At 35.0% G+C, this 22,035-nt stretch overlaps 1 protein-coding gene across 1 annotated transcript in view; it reads right to left on the bottom strand.

The window, feature by feature from the left end:
* The window catches only part of LOC126971778 (facilitated trehalose transporter Tret1-like), a 28,156-nt gene extending 10,243 nt beyond the window's left edge, over positions 1 to 17,913 (bottom strand). The window contains exon 1 of the mRNA XM_050818179.1: positions 17,781 to 17,913. Coding sequence (XP_050674136.1) covers positions 17,781 to 17,795 — 15 coding nt within the window. The 5' untranslated portion in view covers positions 17,796 to 17,913. The remainder of the gene's footprint in view (positions 1 to 17,780) is intronic.
* Positions 17,914 to 22,035: the final 4,122 nt, after the last annotated feature.

The following is a 22,035-nucleotide window of genomic DNA, read 5'->3' as shown; positions in this document are numbered from 1 at the left end:
ATGCCTCCAACCTCCAACAGGGGTTGGGGTTGAAGTATGTACGTTTTTTTTTAATTTAACTTATTTATTTAATTAAAACAATTACCATTATTATCTGTACATTTCTGCCATCTAATTTGAATAATTTGCAATAGAACTGTGGTGATTTAGAGTCGACAAACTGTGTTAAAGTATTTTGTACTGCCTCCTGAGAAGACAACTTCTTATCACACAGAAAATTTTCCAAATCACGAGTTAAATCGGTTTCTCATGCTGTATGAGGTCTTGTATTATCATGGAGTAATAATGGTGAAGATCGATTCATGAGTCGGGACTGTTTCACTGCTAGTTTTGCTATCATTTTTGGAGCTCGGCACAGAAGAGATCTGGCGTTATTGCTTGACCAGATCGGAGAAAGCCATAGTGAACAACATGCATGAGACCACCAAACAGTTACCATTAGATTTTTATTGGTAAGCTTTGCTTTAGAACACTGATGCGGTGTTTGACCTGGGGTCAGCCATTTTTAGGGTTTTTTTAAAGAAGAACTACTTAGGTACCATGTGAAAATCTCAAACTTCTATTCTAAGAGTTTCACTCCAAAATCTCAAACTTCTATGTTCTATGTCAATTCGAAGTACCTATTACAATAAAACGGCATTTTCATGCACCCCTATAATTTAAACACAACGCCAGAGTGTGTTTTTCGTGACTTTTGTAATCACTACACACATTACACTTTTTTTTCAATGAAAATGTGATATATGTTTTAAATTCAAAATCATCAAAACGTACTTCAAGTTCAAGAACCTAGCATAACTTTTTTTATCTCTTAAATACTCACTAATATAATGCTGGAAGAAAAAGCATCTTTCTCGTAACAATCTAAATAAATATTTTTGAAGAGTGAACTTCTCTCACATCGTTGTGATTTGAAAGTCGATGAAGCGAAAAAACGCGACATTAAAAAGAGACAGACACATACATTCATAAGACTTAGCGTGGGAGAAAATGAGATAGAATAGCAATATACACTGTTTTGTTACTAGGCGATCATAGTTTTAGAAGAGATTGTCTTATGTATGACGCGGTACCTTAATATATTCTGACGTCATGCGCACGACTTATTACTACAATATATACACCAGGAGAACATAAACATGGTAGCGGTGATAGTTATGCCTTTCATAGTAGTTGAAATCATGTGTCATCCTAGCAACATGTACCAGGACTTCATATGAAATGAAATGAAATTTTATTTGCAGGAAACATTGTACTTAAGATGTTAACAATATAATGGATAATCCAATATGTATCGTCAATTGACATGCAAAATATGTTACAATATTGTCTAAACACTACTCGTACTGTTATACCGAAACATGTCGGATTTCACAATAATATCATTAATATTTATAAAAAAAAAATTTAAGATATTATAGTATGAGACTTAAATAACTTAATAATTCATTATTAAGTTATTTATTATTAATCATTAGTACCTATGTATAATATTAACAAATTCAATCTCATAAAAGTATATTAATTTACATATATTATTATCAAATAGACTAATTCATTTTGTATTGAAAAATTCATTTAAACTATAGAAGCACTTATTTGTTAACCACTGATGCAGTCTTCTTTTAAAAACTTTGAACGGTAAAAATTTCAATTCATTGGGCAATTTATTATATATTTTCACAGACTATATGCTATAACAATTTCTACTAAAACTGGCCTTTTTTTGTATAGAAATCACACATATGTTTTTAAACAAATAGGCTTATCTCATAAATGTATGCATGGCAGCGATAGAATTTTCAACTTTTTAAATAGCGGTCTACAAGAATCTAGGGGGCCGGCTCCACAAACCGCCCTGATACACTTCTTCTGTCCAATAAATAAATGCCCTATGCTCACCGAGTTGCCCCATATGACCAATCCATATCTTAAAGCTGAAACCACGAATGCATGATATGCCATTAGCGCTGTTTTTTCACCTATTGTTTTTGATACGCGTTTGAGGACAAATACATGTTGGTTAATTTTTTTGCTAATTTTGTCAACATGTGACTTGAAGCACAAGTTGCTGTCTAAAGTAATACCAAGAAAATTGACAAGTTGTGCTTCTTTAATATTCTCATTATGATAATTAACATTAATATCTTTTCCTTTCCCATTCTTATTATAATACTGCATATACATTGTTTTTTTTTATATTTACAGTCAGGTTATTTTCAATAAGCCATTCAATTGTGTCCTTTATTGTTTTATTAATTTCTATATCATATGTCAATTCATTGTTACATTTAATTACAATAGAGATGTCATCAGCAAAAAGAGTAGTTATAAGTAGTAATGCTAGGTAAGTCGTTTATGTAGATTATGAATAGAAGTGGACCCAATATACTTCCTTGTGGTACACCTTTTGTTTTAAGTCTAAGTTCTGATTGATAAGGTATTACTTCTTGTTTATTATTTAATTTAGCAATTTCAACGTATTGACTGCGGCTCGAATACCATATTGAGCGCATTTATCTATTATAGCATATTGAGCGCATTTATCTATAATAATGCAGTTTAAAGATTCATGCACAAAGCAGGTTTCATTTCTGACATGTGTAATTTGTACGCACGGCATTTATTTTAATTGATATAATGGATATTTTAAAAAATCTGGATCAACGAAGACTTGCTTTTAATTAAGTTTAATTACTATGCAAAGTATCAAAGTCATATTCAAAGTATTTCTTTTAATCCTGACAGGCTATATTAATAATTGAGAGTCAACATTGTGATTTTTTTTATCGAGAAAATTCTTCGACATCATGTTGCCACATCACTTAATCGCTAGATCATATCCTGAATTTAAACATACATTAATTGCGGATACATTTTCTTTTTTTTTTTAATTAATTAATTAAATATTTTTATATATATTTTTTGCTAATAAAATGCTCGCATAATGCCTTTATTTTATTAACGGTATATGTGGATTGATGCATCTACTGAACTGTACTACAATATGTATATACTCTTGTGCTTTTACTATTAATTCACATTTTTTTTGACTTACTGGTGTTAGGCAATTAGTATTTTTGTTGGATCGCGTTGCAAATAGTCTAATTGAAATAATTTAATTGCAAATAAGAACTTTTATAACAAATCTGTTTTGAAAACAGTAACCTTGGAGTTTCTTGCTCGTTCTTCTCTAAAAAAATCTGCCTTTCGAATCATCTGTATGAAAAAAAAATACATATTTCAAGTGTAATGTAATTTACCTACGAAATAAAATGTATTTGATTTGATTTGATTTACAGTTCAATTTCTTGCTTAACTTTTTTTTTTAATGGAATAGGACGACAAACGAGCGTACGGGTCACCTGGTGTTAAGTGATCACCGCCGCCCACAATCTCTTGCAACACCAGAGGAATCACAGGAGCGTTGCCGGCCTTTAAGGAAGGTGTACGCGCTTTTCTTGAAGGTACCCATGTCGTATCGTCCCGGAAACACCGCACAAGGAAGCTCATTCCACAGCTTCGTAGTGCGAGGAAGAAAGCTCCTTGAAAACCGCACTGTGGAGGACCGCCACACATCCAGATGGTGGGGATGATATCGTAACTTGTGACGTGTCGTGCGAATGTGAAAGTGAAATGTTGCTAAGTAATTAAGATAGTTTTAATTTAAACTTCGGCCTTACAAATAACTTGGTATAAAGTTATAACTGATAAATATATAGATATATAGTTAAACAAAGAAAATGCAAAATGTTTACAATATCGTTGACAACACTGCCAATACAAGGATAATTCTGAAGTTTTCCGAATGACAAGCTGCCTTGCAAATAAACGCGGGAAATGTTATACGTCCGAACAAACCATTCGTAAGCAAAATGTCTATTTGTAAACATTTTACATAATCTGGGTTTATGCTAAGTTATCACTTTATGCCTTGACTTAATGGTCTTAGTTACCAGGTCATAAAATCTCAAAAAAAAAATGCCAATATTATTTGTAAGGCCGTTAAATTTTAAGAGCATTGGTAGCCTTTATAAACACTTAAAACGATTATTTATTATAACGAGTTTTAAATTGTTACAATAAAATTAGTAATCCATTAGGATAAATGGGCCAAACGGGTCCAATATTTGAATATTGAATTATTTATGTCACCATGCAAAGATAATAATAACAGTATTATATGTTTCGTTATACGTATGTAAATATTTACAAATAAATAAGTGTAAATCTTTTTATTTCTTACAAAATATTGAAATCGTCTTTTGCTTAAGAGGAATCCTTAGATAATTCATGCGTTTAGATAGTCTCTTGCTGTCAGACAACGGATAAAAACAGGTCAGGAATATTAGTTTAGTGTGCATGACAAGTTACGTCTTACACTCGCGATTTGTATGACACTTTGTGTACCCAAAATACGGGCTAGTTCTAAGCTCAATTTGAATTTTTTGACGTTTTCACAGTTGTCATGCGGCCGTTCCCGATATTCATTCTATCTCCGGTTGTGGCCTACTTGAGATAAAAATCGTAACTATCATTGACTTTTCTGTCCCAATAATCTTATTAACGGTAACTCACCTTAAGAGAAAGATTTAAAAATTCTAATTAGTTATTCATTTAAAACTATCATTTTTATTTGATTTCTGAATGACGGGGGACACATCAAAGGAAAAACAAATTTGTTGTTTTTTTTTTAATTTAGCAACATTTTCACCATTTATTCACCTTTTAAACCTTCCCTGGACTTCCACAAATAATTCAAGACCTAAAGAACAATGGCGAAATTTTACCTGACTATAGGAATAACCGTCTAAGGTTAGGATTGTTACAAAAAAAACTTCATAGATAAATTGACTTGTTAGATAAAATTGTATTGCAAAAGGAACCGGGGAAATAAATAAAATATTTATTTCATTTTCACATTATATGCTGTCACAACTATGAAATCATATCCATTTTAGGTTACATCAAGGAAAGCTATCTGTCAATAGGACTGACTGCGATGAGCGAATGAGCAATGAGTATCTATACCTGTCACCTATGCCTAATACTAATAATACCTATCAATTATAGTTACCGCTGTTGTGTTGTTTTCTTTATATTAATAAGTAGTTTCTATTTTACCTGGCTTGGTTTTGGACTTGAATAATATCTTTCCCTCGTTTTAAACTCTGAACCTCATTTTGAATTACTTCTCCTCTCCATTACCGGACTATGATATGCCCCACGAATTGGTCTAACGTACGCTGTTTATATAACAATAAACAAAATAAAATATTTTGCTTGTTTAATTTACTGCTACCTACTTCTACAAAATAAGAACTTCGATTGAGAAAAAGACATTAGGAAACTAAGTACTTATTTTACCAGTTTTTTAAGATTATAAAAATGGAAGTACTTAGTTTAAAAGTCGACCCGAGCCTTAACATCGGGCGTAGGTTAGGTACACTTTAGAAGTACCTACCTACCACTATGGATTGCGCATTTGACTTCCCTCTTATAAAATTACTTATAAAGCTATGGACAACCAACTCTGGTTTGTTGAAAATAAACTGTTATTACCATTGCATCAAGTAACAAGTTTCCATTTTATCATAATATAATACTCAGAGTTGTTGACCGTAGACAGTTTAGTAATTAGGTATTAATTAACTATTTGCCTATGGTTTCTAGTTCCTATCCTTAAAGATTTTTGGAATTCGTGATATTCAGTGTTATTGTTGTTGGAACATGTTAGTTAGAATATAATAGATAAGTATACTATAGTTAGAACGCTAAAGTAATAAACAGAAAAACCTAACCTAAAAACTCAAACAAAATAATCATTTAATTCTCCATTATCCCGGTTCTAAATTAAAAATGAATTATGTCAGTAGATGCAGAAAATTATAGAGAATTAATTAGTACACGTCAGTTCTTGAGACGCTACCATTCAATTTCAAATATATTGTTGAACTTCGCCATTGTTCTTTGCCAAATTGGTCCAGCCGTTCTCGAGTTTTAGCGAGACTAACGAACAGCAATTCATTTTTATATATATAGATAATATGGGTGTGAGTATAATATACGCCATTAAGACATGTTATCGACACATGATTGACGTCATGTATCAGTTATGATCATTGCGTCGCTTGATAATTTGGTTTAATACGAGTAAATACACGTAAATAATTGAAAGGCACACGTGAAACAACGTGCAAATATGCTATATTTCAGCCTTAGATTAAGAATTGGTGCTCTGAAGCGCTACAACTAGTATCTTCGTAAGAAAAATAGCATTTTTATTATATTATAGTATTTATATTATATATATATATATATATATATATATATATATATATATATATATATATATTATATTATATTATATTAAAGCTTTAATAAGACGGTCACGGCAACCACACCTCCGTAGTCTGTCCTACCTAAACACATACATATTACCTAAATATAACAATGCATATGGTAGGCGGAAATGGGAGTATTTATTGCCAGACACACTAAATGGTCGTTTTTGCCAGCAAACGTTTTAGAAAGTATTGAGAAACAACCGGAAAAGGCAAAGTATTTATTAAGCAAACAATTTTTTATGTAATTATGTATACGTAAGGCGTGTTAATATAATTAGTATAAGAATCTAATATAATAATGTAAGTAATTAAGAGCGATTTCGTCCCCACGGATAAACCTTACATGGTTTCTTGTCTGTAATACTTTTAATTGTGAACAATAAAGAAAAAAAAATAGTTCTTTTTTAAATGCTTCCGATCGACTTACTCGGTACGCAAGGGGATCATTATTTCAAACTCTACGTATACTACGCAAGGCTCTCCTTTCTTCTGTATATTTTATGTCTTCATCTACCTCGAAATTCACTCACATTTATGAATATGGAGAACTTAGATTAAGGATTGGTCTCCGCTGCGCTTTAAATAGGTACCGCACTACCTAAGAACAACAGCTTTTTACTACCTACGGCAACTATTAGATGCTTTTGTGCGTGGCATCTTGACACTCATTGGCATCTTTAAAATTTTGCAACACATGTTTCGTGTTATTTTACATTGAAATTAATAAAATACAATATATATAATGATGATATTTGTTCCCGGTGTCTTTCTCATTTCTTGTAGTATGTACTTTTACAAAGTTTTACTACGCAACTAAAATTTTAGTTTCAATTATTAGCAAAGTTTAACAGAACAGGTGGGAAGTCAACGTCACACATTGTTCGAGAATGGCTCCAGTACGCCCACTTGGACGTAGTATTAGTTGCCACACTTTGCGACTACGCCTGCGGTATCTAGTTGGAGCGCAGCGGAGACTAATCCTTAATCTAAGATTACAGCGTATCTATCTGCGGAAACTGTCACAGCCCGCAACTATACCAATAATATTATTACATTCTATCGGCAAGTCTTAATTCAACTAAACTATATCTTTAAATTTTTTCTTATTGAATTAAGGGACGAGACGAGCAGGACGTTCAGCTAATGGTAATTGATACGCCCTGCCCATTACAATGCAGTGTCGCTCAGGATTCTTTCTCGCCAACTTGAGACATAAGATGTTAAGTTTCATTTGCTAAGTAACTTCACTAGCTACGGCGCCCTTCAGACCGAAACACAGCAATTCTTACACATTACTGCTTCACAGCAGAAATATATTACAACGATCATTTTTCACATTGTTGGTGCTGTTTTTCACATCATTGTTGCACAAGTCATTTAACACATACACACATTATTATAAACATACATACGAACAATAGCGGAAATACTGACGAGTCTTGTTATTTTTTACCTACAGCTTGTATTTATTTAACATTGTTGTAAACCAGTACTTTATGAAGGTCTTATACTTAATATTATGTTTTACATTAATTATTTCGTTGTTTTTTATTTTATGTTAATTGTGGGTACTGTTGCTTTGTTCTGTTATTTACTAATAAATTAATGCACCAACAGAAGCAATGAGATATCGTTAATATTCATTTGCGGACTTCAAAAATAACCTCGAAAATATTTGTGTTACATTTTATAATAAGATCCCAAATGATATATAAATACTTACTCTTTCCACTTGCTACGATCCTTACATACTTGTTTCGCTTCGTCCACTTTCATTATTCCTTTCATACATGCTCTCCGGTTTAGGGTACTCTTGACCTGGCCTTTTTTCAAGACGTCCCTGATTTGATCTTGAAACGTCCACCTCAGTCTACCCCTTCCAACACTTTCATTCACACTGGCCTTATACACTTTCTTCGTCAATCGTTCTTCATTAATTCTCTCGACATGTCCAAAGTATCTCAGCATACCTTTCTCAATTTCTGTCATAACATCTTCTTTCAGACTTGTTGAAAAATTAAATGTATCGTAAAAAATAAATTATCATCTAAGGCCTATTATAATGTGAAAGATTATTTGAATCATAAAGATAGTTGAAATTAATGTTTCTAAATTTATTGTTAATTAATATTGTTTTAATCATTTGAATGCTATTGTAACTTTAGCACTTCATCTTGACTTGCGCTAAATCTAATATATAAAATTCTCATGTCGTGGTGTTTATAGTTAAGCTCTTTCGAAATAGCTTGACCGATTCTTGAATTGAAATTTTGAATGGATATTGGGTAGGTCTGAGAATCGGACAACATCTATTTTTCATCCCCCTAAATGTTAAGGGTGGTCCACGCCAATTTTTTTTTAAATTTTTTATACCTTTTTTTTAATTTGTTTGATTATGAGTCAGCATTAAAAAATAGATACAACTTCAAATTTTCACACATCTACTTTTGTTTCGCGATTTTAATATCGGCAATACAACGTTTGCTGGGTCAGCTAGTGACTTATAATTTTTACAGTGAATAATGATTTTTTTGAATTTGAATTTGAATAGAAATGTATGAAGTGGGTGAGTTTGCAAGTTAGTCGGTCTGCTTATCAGTGCCGGATTAGCCATATAGCAAGTGTAGCAATTGCCCCGCGCAGAAGGGGTCCCCCACTCATCTCTGAGCATAATTTTTTGAGTGAAACTTATTAAGATATTGAATTTCTTGACGTGGCAAAAACGTGAAACGTTACTACTTTTCCTACTGAGACAACTCACGTCAGACACTCGGTAACTGACTATTTCCAGTATATAAACCAAGCGCTCATTGCAAGAATTTGCTACGAGCCGCGCGTAAGCTTAATCCGTTACTGCTGCTTATGCATGGCTTATGCACTGAGTTTGGATTGTACTACACGGCACATTATCTCTATACCTAGCTAGATCTTGAAGCCCCTTGAAGACAATTGAATATTTTGACACTAAACTAAACTGGCTCAAGCGGAAGATCGGCGCTGAGCATGCATAATGTGTGCCAGCATATGCCGAGCTTGAGCTTATTTGCGGCTAACGTTCCTAGTCTTTTAATAAGTATGGAGTGTTTTATTGTTTAATTTCAAATTTAATTTAAGAATTGTTTTATTTTTTGTGTGTTTTTTAGCTGCAAATAAAATATTTTATTATTATTATTATTATTAAAAACCGCACACAATTACCATTATTAATATACAAAGTATCTGACAGGTATTAAAAAAAAGTGAACCCTCCTAAGAATTAATGAGATTCTCCCCTCGGTGCCTTTGATATTCCTGTATAAATATTGTGTCGATTTAATGGAGTGTCTTAATGTTTACCAGTGGGAGGATCCTTTGCACAGGATGCCGGCTAGATTATGGGTAGGTACCACAACGGCGCCTATTGAAGCAGTAATGTGTAAGCATTACTATGTTTCGGTCTGAAGGGCGCCGTAGCTAGCTGGGCAAATGAGACTTAACATCTTATGTCTCAAGGTGACGAGTGCAGTTGTAGTGCCGCTCAGAATTTTTGGGGTTTTTTAAGAATCCTCAGTAGCACTGCATTGTAATGGGCAGGGCGCATCAATTACCATCAGCTGAACGTGCTGCTCGTCTCGTCTCTTATTTTCAAAAAAAAAAAAAATATATTATTAAGCCACATCCGAAGTTCAGACGTATATTATCAGCTGATCTTAAATTCAAAGAAACTATGTTTTTTGAATTCCCTGGCTGCTTAATATACCTTATAATGAGTTTTTTTAATTAAACACAATGATTTTTAGGGTTCCGTAGCTCTTGGCAAAAATCGGAACCCTTATAGATTTTTTCCAAAACTTGGCAAATAGATGTATTCTATAAACCGCATTAAGATTTACACACAAAAACAGAAAAAAAAACAACAATAGATTTTGGGGGTTCCCCATACTTAGAACTGAAACTCAAATTTTTTTTTTCATCAAACCCATACGTGTGGAGTATTATGCATAGGTTTTCAATAAATATATTGAGGTTGAGATCATTTTTTTCTAAGCTGAATAGTTTGCGCGAGAGACACTTCCAAAGTGGTAAAATGTGTCCCCCCCCCCCTGTAATTTCTAAAATAGGAGAATGATAAAACTAAAAAAAATATATTATTGACATTACCAAGAAAACTTCTACTGAAAATTGGTTTGAACGAGATCTAGTAAATAGTTATTTTTACGTGGGTAACACTGAAAATGTTTAGAACTGGCCAGTTAGAAACTTTGCAAATGAAAACTTTTTTGAATTTCAATGTTAGAATTCTTTGGTAGCCTAATGTAGTATATTGCATTCATTTGTCATTTGTTTTTGTGAATTAGCGGCAAATCTAAAACTCTTGTTACACGTGAAAATGAACCTAACGCGAGAAAATTTTTGGTCAGTGATTTATTATGACTTTCGTTGTGGGCTTACTCAACAACAAAGCTATGATAGACTGCGATTAGCACTTCTTAATGAAGCCCCATCTCGTGCCACTATTTACAATTGGTTTAATGAGTTTAAGCGTGAACGTAGCAATCTCCATGAAGATCCGCGTGAGGAACGTCCTTTAACAGCGACTACTGAAGATAACATCAGTGCTGTGCGACGCATGATAGAGGAAGATAAGAGTGTGACCTATCAGCAGATACCGGCAAGCCTAGGCATTCGTATGAGTCAAGTTCAAAAAATATTACACGAACATTTAGGCGTCGGGAAGCTTTGTACCAGATGGATTCCCCATATTTTAACCGACGACCAGAAACACCTTCGCATAGAACTGGTGTCGCCAAATGTTAGATAAGTTCAACGGCGGTGACTCAAATGCTGTATTTGACATTGTCACAGGTGATGAATGCTGGGTATATGGCTAAGAACCCGAAACCAAAAGACAATCAGCTCAGTGGGTGTTTCTTTTCGAGGATCGGCTAACTAAGGTGAAGAAAGGAAGAAATCAAGGAAAAAAGATGATTGCCTCATTCTTTGGTCGGAAAGGTCATCATCCGCCATACAGTCCTGACCTGAACCTGACTGAAGAACTAAAGATAAATTTCAAGGTATTCCCTTGACGAGCCCTGAAGATGCGGTGAAATCGTACGACAATGCCATAGAAGAGACCCCTTAGGAAGAATGGGCCCACTGCTTTTCTCAGTGTTACCATCGAATGCGACGATAAGTAGAGAGGACGGAGATTACTTCGATAAACAATAAAAGTATTGGCAACTTTCTACATTAAGCCGTTTTTCATTTTCTAAACATTTTCAGTGTTACCTCATAATTCGTTTAAAAAAAATTACAACAAACTACAAGAAGTTTCACATTTTGTTCCTTGTTGCTACGGAACCCTTTATGGGCGAGTAAGCCAGTCAGCAGTTTACAGCCACACACAGACATTCTTGATTTTTTGGAATAGTCGCATGTATGATCACAAGCCTCACGTCTTGGTGCATCGTTGAAGTGAGTATTACGTTCATCAGTTGATATTAGTAGTCCGGTCAATGTAGACATAAAAATAGTGATCAAATAAAGAAAATTCCGATAGAGCCAAATCTTCGTAGAGACCTTAGGTTTACCACAAGGAATAAAGTGTCAAAAGTCCCCATCAGTCCCATGTGAGCTTAGGGACTTATTTTTTTTTATATGAGAGGGGGCAAACGGGCAAGAGACTCACGGGATGGGGAGAGGTGAGGGAACCGCCCATGGACATCCGCAACAACAGGTGTGTCAAGAAATGCGTTGCCGGCCTTTAAGGTGGGAGTATGCTTTTTCTTGAAGGTCCCTAAGTCGTATCTGTTCGGGAAGACCGCTGCCGGTAGTTGATTCCACAAAGTGGCTGTGCGAGGCAAGAAATTTCGATGAAAAAGCGCGGTTGTGGAATGCCAGACGTCTACGTGATGCGGATGGTACTTTGCACGTAATGTCCGATGGTGGAATTCGGCCGCTGGAATCCCGAACAGCTCCTCTGAGCACTCCCCGTGATAAATGCGGTAGAAGATGCAGAGAGAACCCACATCTCTACGCAATGCTAGAGAATCAAGCCGATCGGAGATGACTTGATCGTCGATGATTCGAGCCGCTCTTCGTTGTATGCGGTCAAATGGTAGAAAGCTGGTACTGGAGAGCACCCGCCCAGAGGTGAGAACAGTACTCCATGTGTGGCCGAATTTGCGCCTTATAAAGTTGCAGGCGGTGGCTTTTAGTGAAGTACTGTCTCGCCTTACTGAGTACACCAAGAGGCCAGTTTGGCCTTCTCTTCCAAGTGACCACGGAACTGAACGTCGCTCGATATATCGACGCCAAGTATGCCAATACAGGCTGCGGCAGTTAGAGGAGTGATCTCGAATCGAGGGGATACGACAAAGGGAGACTTTTTAGCGGTGAACGCACAAACTTGTGTCTTCTTGGGGTTGAATTGGACTAAATTTTGTCGGCCCCATTCCGAGACTTTGCAAAGCATAGTCTCGATTTCAGACACAAGTTTGATCCGGTTCACGTCGACGCTATCCCGGGACATGTTGCCACGGCCGGTGTAGGAAGCATACCCCGTGCTGTCGTCTGCATAGAAATGAATATTGCTGATTTGCAGCATATCATTGATATGCAAAAGAGACAGCGTAGGGGATAGCACACAGCCTTGCGAGACACCAGAGTTTATGGGTTTTAAGTCGGAGCATGCACCGTCGATAACAACCTTGATGCTCCGATCAGCCAAAAAGCTAGTGACCCATTTGCACAACTTCTCGGGAAGCCCATAGGATGGCAGTTTCGCTTTAAGCGCTTTATGCCACACCCGATCAAAGGCCTTCGCTATGTCTAAACTCACCGCCAACGCCTCTCCCTTCGACTCAACCGCTTGCGCCCATTTATGGGTGAGGTACGCAAGAAGATCACCAGCTGAGCGACCCTGACGGAAACCGTACTGGCAGTCGCTGATCAGCTGGTGCCGCTCTAGGTATCCCAAGAGCTGGCGGTTGATGATTGACTCCATTACTTTGGAGAAAATGGAGGTAATGGCAATGGGGCGGTAGTTGGACGGATCTGAGCGTACACCTTTCTTAGGGATCGGGTGCACTAAAGCCGCTTTCCATAATTTCGGGACTACGCCTGATGAGTAGGAGAGCCGGAAAAGACGGGTAAGGACCGGCGCCAGTTCCGAAGCACATGTCCGCAGCACTATCGGGGGAATGCCATCGGGCCCGCTCGATTTGTGAATGTCCAAGGTGAGAAGCGCTTTAAGCACGGCACCATGCCGGATTTTTACCTCTGGCATATAAGAATCGCACCGCGGAATATGCGCTGGTGGTGCACCTTGGTCATCCACAGTCGAGTTGGACGCGCAGGAGATCAACTTTCTCTTTCGCGTCATGGGCCAGCGAGTCATCATCCCTGTGCAGTGGCGGAATGGCTGGCTGGTAGAAGTTTCCTTGGACAGCCTTGGCGAGTGACCAGAACGCACGAGTTCCCGAGGGAAGGCGTGCAAGTCTCTCGCCAATTCTGCCAATGTGCTTCGACTTCGCGTCAGCAATAACTCTTTTGAAGGACCTGGAGGCATGATTGAAGTGTTTTTTAAGTTCGCTGGAATTCGCATCCTTAGATACCACCGCATTGACCCAAGCCTGATAGCACTCCTGCTTTCGGCCCAATGGGGCTTATTCGGGGCCCAAGGTCAAAATTTTAGGTTTTTTGGATTTTTCTCGAAAACAGTAAGTTTTATCGAAAAAGTACCGAGTACAGTTGTAGATCTTAAAATTTTCAATAAAAATGGTTCCTATGATTTTTTCTCTAAGACCCACTATTTCCCAGATTTTGCTGCCAGAGATTGCGCTTGTAAGAATCATGTTCTACATAATATGCACATATTTCAACACCACCTGTGAGGTAGTGTACTCGGCGCGTTTTTTTTAACGTGGTATACCCGGTAGGCCTATTCCACGAACCTTTATGACGTTATTTTCAGGAACAATAATTATTTAATAGTATGAAGATTATTGATATGGGTTACTGAGTTTAACTGTCGTTCTAACTTTTTTTTATTACTTTAATCTGACTCATACTCTTCATATTCAACTTGTATTTAATTGAACATTTGAGCAAGAGACACCTTGGCAATTGGTACACGCTGGAGAACACTGCAACCCCACTTTTTTACAGCCACATTTGGCACTACAACCTTTCTTGCAATTGCAAAAAATAGTGTTAAGAAGTTTTTCTGGAGCAGGGGGCAGTAAAGTTCGAATCGGTTCCAAAGTATTATTTATCAATTTCCAACCCCAGTCTTCAGGGTTCAGTTCATTGCCTTGCCATGTCTGAACTTGATAGTATACTCGAAACAAATGTTGAGTAGCAGATGCCGATGTTGGAGGAAGACAAGATAGCTGTACTTGCTTTTTGTTTCGTGTATTTTTTACAGGATTTATTAGGATTTGTAACAACTGTCATGGTATTTAGCGACCGGCAGCAACTAAATCATACTGAAAATTAATACGCGCAAAGACAGCTTTTGAGTGTGTAGAACTTTATAAATTTTTCGGCGATAAATCTTCACTTTCTTCTTTTCTGCTTCTTCATCCGCTTCATCGCCACAAAATAAGCAGTGGTTTTTAAAACAAAAGCTGGATTCACTTATTCGCGCTCTAGTATGAGGTGGACTTACTTTTGAACTACTGGCCTGTTCTTCCTCACGTTGTCTTTTTGATGCAGAGATTGAAGTTTTCCGGGTGTATGATTTTCTGCAATCCACGTGAATTGTAACGGACTTTTGGCTTCTTAAATAATCAGCAACTTCTCGCGACACTTGCATCGATTAAAGTTGGCATTCCACGACTGACCACAACAGTTTCATCTTCAGTCAAAAGTTTATTACAAATAAAGCAAAATTGTGACATTTTTTTTTAATATTTATCAGCACTAACTACAATAGTAGACGCTTGTAATAAATACGTATAGTCACTCGAACTGCTCGTTCAACACTAAATGAAGCAGGTATACGTGAACGACACCACATGGACAAAAGAATAGGCAGAGAGACACGGGTAGGCATTTTTGCTTGCTTGAGTACCTAAATATGGCATAACGCGGCACCTCCACCACCTACACGTGGCATATGTGTGCATACTAAGTAGAACATGATTCTTACAAGCGCAATATGTGGGAAATAGTGGGTCTTAGAGAAAAAGACATAGAGACCATTTTTATAGAGAATTTTAAGATCTACAACTTTGCTCGGTCCTTTTTCGATAAAACTTACCGTTTTCGAGAAAAATCCAAAAAACCTAAAATTTTGACCTTGGGCCCCGAATAAGTCCCTAAGCTCACATGGGACTGATGGGGACTTTTGACACTTTATTCCTTGTGGTAAACCTAAGTCTCTACGAAGATTTGGCTCTGTCGGAATTTTCTTTATTTTAATTGTCTAAATTGACCGGACTATAGAACATTTATACGTATATATAGATTATGACAGCTGTGAAAGCTTTAAAAAAAATTGATGCTGACAGTTAACCTCTATTTTTATCAATGCACGCACACTAACACAAAGTGTCATACAAATCGCGAGTGTAAGATGTAGCTTATCACGTACACAAAACTAATATTGCCTGTTTTTATCGGTTGTCTAACAGCAAGAGATCTAGATATATATATATCTACTATCTACACCATAGTTTCTCAACCTTATTTTGCTCACCGTCCACTTTGAAAATATGTTTTTTTCTAGAGTATTTTCGTGTATTTTTTGCCTTTTTAGACTATATCATTAATCTACCCACGCCCCATCTGCGCCAATGCCCCCTGATTTTCTCTGGGTCTTCTACTGCCCCCCCGAAAGTCTCAAACGCCCACAAGAGGGCGTTATCGCCCACGTTGAGAACCTATGACCTAGACGTATAAATTATCATATAACAATATAATTCGGAACGAGCTTTTGCCCGCAACATTGGATGCGTGGACTTCAAAGTCATTTAATTTTTTTATGTTTTTTGAAGAGTTTGAATAAAACCAAATTGTAAAAGTAAGCCCATGCTTACTACAAAACAATGAAAACTGCTTTGGAGTCAGTTAAGATTGTTTATGTTAAGATATTTGAAAAAAAAAATGGGGGTATTAATAACGCTTTTAAGATACTAGTTTTGTTTGGTCATTTCTGTGACTGCACAATGTCAAATATGGTAATTTAAAAAATATCCTAAATTATGTTGTGATAAAAATACCCTTATTTATTTTTTCTATTAAAAGGCATAAAGGGCATTTATTTTCTCAAAATTGATTCCTTTAGAATTCTTTTTGATGTCATATCTAATATGCTAGATACTACTAGCGCTTTTGAAACAAATGGCGCTCTGAGAGAGAAAAAGCGGCGCAAGAAACTCTGCCAGCATTATTTTTTTGCGCTCTTTTTAAAGAAATATACAATGTTGTACCTACTGTCATTGTTAGTGCTATAAAATTATCGTAATCTAGTCCCAGGCTGACGGATCACTTACGGCCGTTCCCAATATACTACCTACAGATAGAGTTAAATTACTACCTTCTACTGTCAGTAATTAGCTGTCAATAATCTGTAGCTGTCCCAATATACCCGATAAGTCATTCTTATCACCTTAGGTATATTGGGACGCGTGAATTGCAATTTCCATACAAACTTTATATCGCTGGTAAGCTATACGTCGTCCCATTGACACATAGCGTGTACGGATAAGGTAAGGTTCCTTCGATAAGTTTATTAGGACAGAAAAGTCAAAAATAGTTACGATTTTTTATATAAATTCCACAACCAGAGATAGACAGAATATTGGGAACGGCTGTAAATAGACAAAAAATGGAACAACTCGACATTTCTAACCAAGTTTATATAATATATATATATATAATCAGTAGTAGGACTTACGACAGAGCCATTTTTTAATTTTTATTATTAAATTTATTAATTATTTATTTTTAATTCGATATCTTGCATGTACATACATAGCTAACTACAGTTTTAATTTTTAAGATTGTATGAATTATAATATTATAAAGTGATGGTTTGTGATTACTTAAACTGTTATATTTAATTTATTGCCTAGATAAGGAACGGAATAACACCATATAATGAATCACAAATCGTTGTTGTTAAATACTACTCACAAAATTACAACCTAGTAATATATTATTAGTTAATCAATATTGCGTAAAACCGTCACACATTGCCTAAGAAAATCATTAAAAAAAAATATAAGTCATGGTTTTACTACACAATAAGCATAAGTTTGGAATAGTTTTAAGAAATTATTTTTATTGTGAATATGCATAGCACATAAGCAGATTTTAAGTAATTTGGAATCAGAAAAATTCGGGTCATCTGTCTTACTGACTAGAATCTAACACCTATGGCGTTAATATATTTTGGTTTAATAAGACACGAAAACATATACTAAAATGTTAATTAAAACGGCATACCTGTTGTAACACCATTCCTATTGATATATTTTTAACACACGACTTCGTCAGTTGAAATACAAGCTATAATATGAGATATAAAACGACTTATGGAGCTCTAAAACTGCTTTTATTGTGTATTTATTAGCTTAGAATAATAATGCTCAGAACGACAGTTTCATTCATAGTTCCTGTCAATATAGAAGTAACATTAGAATTAATGTGAGCGTGAGCATCACGTACTTACATTCGTCAACATGCACACAGACAGCCAAATAATGTTGCAAGTGAATAGACATTTCCCTAAATCAGTTAATTGTACGAAATACTAGATTATATGTGATAAGAAAGAAGAAATGAAATATAAATTTAGAATTAAATAAAAAAAAACACGTATAATTATTATTTCAATAATTTTTGAAGTGAAACTTCTTTCGTTGGATTTGAACTCGATAAAACGAAAAAGCCAGATGATAGAGGCGCCGTTGCCAGATACATCCGAGGTTCTTGAGGGTGCAGAGAACGAATTTGGGATCAGTTTTGAAATTCAAGATAGCCGCCACCCAAAATTATGATTTCAACAATATGGATATCGTATCCGAGGTTCTCGAGGGTGCAGAAAAACGAATTTGGCATCATTTTGAAATCCAAGATGGCCGCCGTGCAAAATTATGATTTCAACAATATGGATATCTTACCCGAGGTTCTCGAGGGTGCAGAGAACGAATTTGGGATCATTTTTGAAATCCAAGTTGGCCACCACGCACAATTCTTTTGGGGCGTACGTATGCGTGGTGATGATAAACCTGATGCGAAACAACTAAAAGGCATCTTTCGGAAATTGCCACTTGGAAACTAAAATCGTTGAGATCAGGAAACTGTGTGCTAATGAACACGAACACGATACACTAGAAGACACTGTTAGATCTTTTGTTTTTACACAATATTTTTAGCGGTAAAATAGATTCTCCATACTTGCTCGCAAAATTCAAAATAAAAGTTCCTCCAAAATTAATAAAAAAAAATGCCTATTCGTTGTTTGTAGTATCAAAATCTAGGACTAATCTGGGTCAAAACGCAACTATTTCTAGGCCGTAGTTTCGTAGGCTGTAGGTCATATAACTCAATGGCCAACTCGCAGAACATTGATTTATTCATTCCGCTTGCTCAATATAAAAAGAAAATACTTAATTTACACACGTGACTTAGAAACTTTGTTTTCATATTTCATTTTTATTTTTCTATTATACAATATTTATAGATTTTAGTTTTTAAATTGTTAAAATTACTGTCTTATAGACGTTGTAATAATATGAATGCTGTGGCAGCTTATAAGTGAATTAACACTTATCAATATTATTATAATATTTTAAGTTTAAGCATGTAAAAAGTGTAATTTATTAGTTGCCCAAATAAATAAATAAAACATAAGTATTTTGATGTGTTCTTCTGTGTGGACTGATGGTGCAAATGAGAATGAAAGTGACCGTTATATTATAGCTAACTTAGAAGAAAATGGAGGCATGATGTCTCGTTTACTTGATCATAACCAATCTTGTGAATATATATCGCAAATAGTTGGATAAATAGCTGGTTTTGTGGTGAGATCTCTATGTAATCATTTAAAATGCATGGGTTGCATCGACCTATTAACTGTGAATAGTAAGTATGAGTACCACAAATTAGTAAGCTCACGTGATGGAGGTGGAATAATATAGCCTCAAACGACTTAACTCAATAACTAAGACACTTAATTTAATTACTAATTGGTGCGCGGAATAAGGTTCAGATTGTAAACTTAATGCGATACTGTTCAGTCATCCGTCGCTCAAAAATAAAATTAAATAATTGCATAATATGTCAAATTACAAACCAGCCCTGTCTTATCTAAATCGTGAGGATTATTGATCATTACTATTCTGACTTTCGCCTTTCCAAAAAATATGCAGTCCTTCAACAAAGTGACGGTTATCTGATTATTATTCAAAAAGAAAGTTTGAATTAAATAATAGGAACCAAAAGAAAAATAGTGGCAAACATATTAATTTTTTCTTTGTTATAGCATTCTCATACATACTTCCAACATTATTCTCATCGATTAATTCGTATTTTAACTATCTATCAAGTAGCAGCAATGGGATTCGAACGAAATATAAAAATAAATACATTTAAATATATCCGTAAATGATTGCCAATTGCAATATCGCGCTTAATAACAGGAGCTGTTTGTTGTGCAACCTGATATAGTAAATAAATCATTGTATTTGTTGGATGCAATTACTAATTATGACAGTAATCTCTACCATCATGTTCACGTAGCAGCCTTACACAAACAATGAATTCAAGCTCTAAAGGTTGATGCATCTAAAATACGATAATTTATATTTATACACTTTATTTTTTATTGCTTTTTATGAAAAAAAAATATAATATTTAAACACGATTCATTTAATGGATGCCAGTACCATACAAACTATTTTTTATGTATACTACAGTCATTGTAAGCTACTCAATTTGATTGAAAACAGTGGCCATTGATGTTCTTCTAACGACCTCAACTTTTTCCGAACATATTATGGTAAATTCAATAATTTAAAATAAATATTTATGTTGAATATTCAAAGCGCTTAGTTTAAGCCTAATTGAATTAAGATTATTTAACTTTGACATACATTATAGCCTCCTATCAATATCTAACAATAAAAACAAAAAAAATATCCCAACGGAGGAACTTGGGGTAAATAGTACTTTCATAGCTGGCAACATATTTTTTACAAAATATTTTGCTGTTTTGACGAATGTATTAGGTTAAATTATAATGAAATAGTAATTAGATGTGAAATGTGATATTCTTATCGTTATTTTTATTATGAGACGCGTTGTGACTCGTTTTCACTGCACAGTAAGTCATTTTTCAATTAAATTTCGCGCGCTGATTGTCATGGAACTTGACAGCGTGACACTGACGCGGCGGGAAACGTATGTGACCTTTAAAGGCCACATTAAAATTGCTTCATTTCGCTTGGGCCTACTCACGTTCTAAGCGTTATTATTATTCTAAGTGTATTAGAATGTGCAGCATACTGTGTAGGCTATTATATTATTTTACAGAGGCTATAATTATGATTCTTTTAAGCGCGCGGTCGTGAGTTTCTTTTACGAGCGGGATCTTGGCCGGATCATTAGGTACTTTTCCAGTTTTAAATTTTTATTCTGCGCGGTAACAGATCGCACATGATTTAAATCCTTCATCATAATATTATAACAATTAGTGTTCTTTTTGGATTGATTATGCCGTAGTCATTTGTGATGGCATTTCCATTTATATAAACTAAAATGCAATATAGATTTATATAGATTATTAGATAGAACATATAGATGCTCCGAAAGGATGCATATTCACTGCAAGAGTTCTCAGAAATCTATAAAAATCTTTTTTTAACCGACTTCAAAAAAGGAGGAGGTTCTCGATTCGTCGGTATTATTTTTTATGTTTGTTACCGCAAAACTTTCGACTGGGTGAACCGATTTTGATAATTCTTTTTTTATTGGAAAGGATATACTTCAAAAATAGTTTGGTGAGAGTTTGGTTTGGTTCTGATTACGGAATCCATGATAAAGTAACGGAACTCTTCAATTCTTAGTCAACTCGCAATCTACCCATATTTAGATAAATTACTGTTATTTAGTGTACTTCAAATTCACTAAAAATCAAAAAATATTAATATCAAAGTAAATAATTCTAGCAATTCTAACATTAATCGTAACTAGAATTAGATTAATTAATTAGATTGTAGAAAAATATGCAATTATTTTTATACTTTTTAGTGCATATTATATCTATTGTTTAGGTTGTATAGTTTTTTAAGTCGGTTGTTTTTTTGTTAAAATACAGGTGTTGTTTTTTTTAATGCGAATTCGACTTTTAGATTGTAATTCACGGATGGCAAAGAACGGTTTAACCTCGAAACAAGATATAGAAAACCCAAGAAAATATAATAAAGGTATTACTAGCCTTCTAAAATTGTTAAATACAATGGAATATGCAATTGCTCTGTAGGTTTTCATAGGCGTTAGAATTACTACGTGCTTTTGAAGACGTCAGATATTCATAACCGATTATGAAAGAAGAGGGAAAAACAAACCAAGGGCCGTCGATAGAATCGTTTTGATCCTTGATAACATCAGCGATGCGGGTGTTATCTTTCTTATAAATCTTCGTAAATCAGGATCAAATGGTTAATTTTTCAACTCGTAGGAGGCATTTCGTTTTCAC

The sequence above is a fragment of the Leptidea sinapis genome, chromosome 24 (assembly GCF_905404315.1).
Source record: "Leptidea sinapis chromosome 24, ilLepSina1.1, whole genome shotgun sequence".
NCBI classification, from domain to species: domain Eukaryota; kingdom Metazoa; phylum Arthropoda; class Insecta; order Lepidoptera; family Pieridae; genus Leptidea; species Leptidea sinapis.
This window is presented reverse-complemented; position numbering and strand designations above follow the sequence as displayed.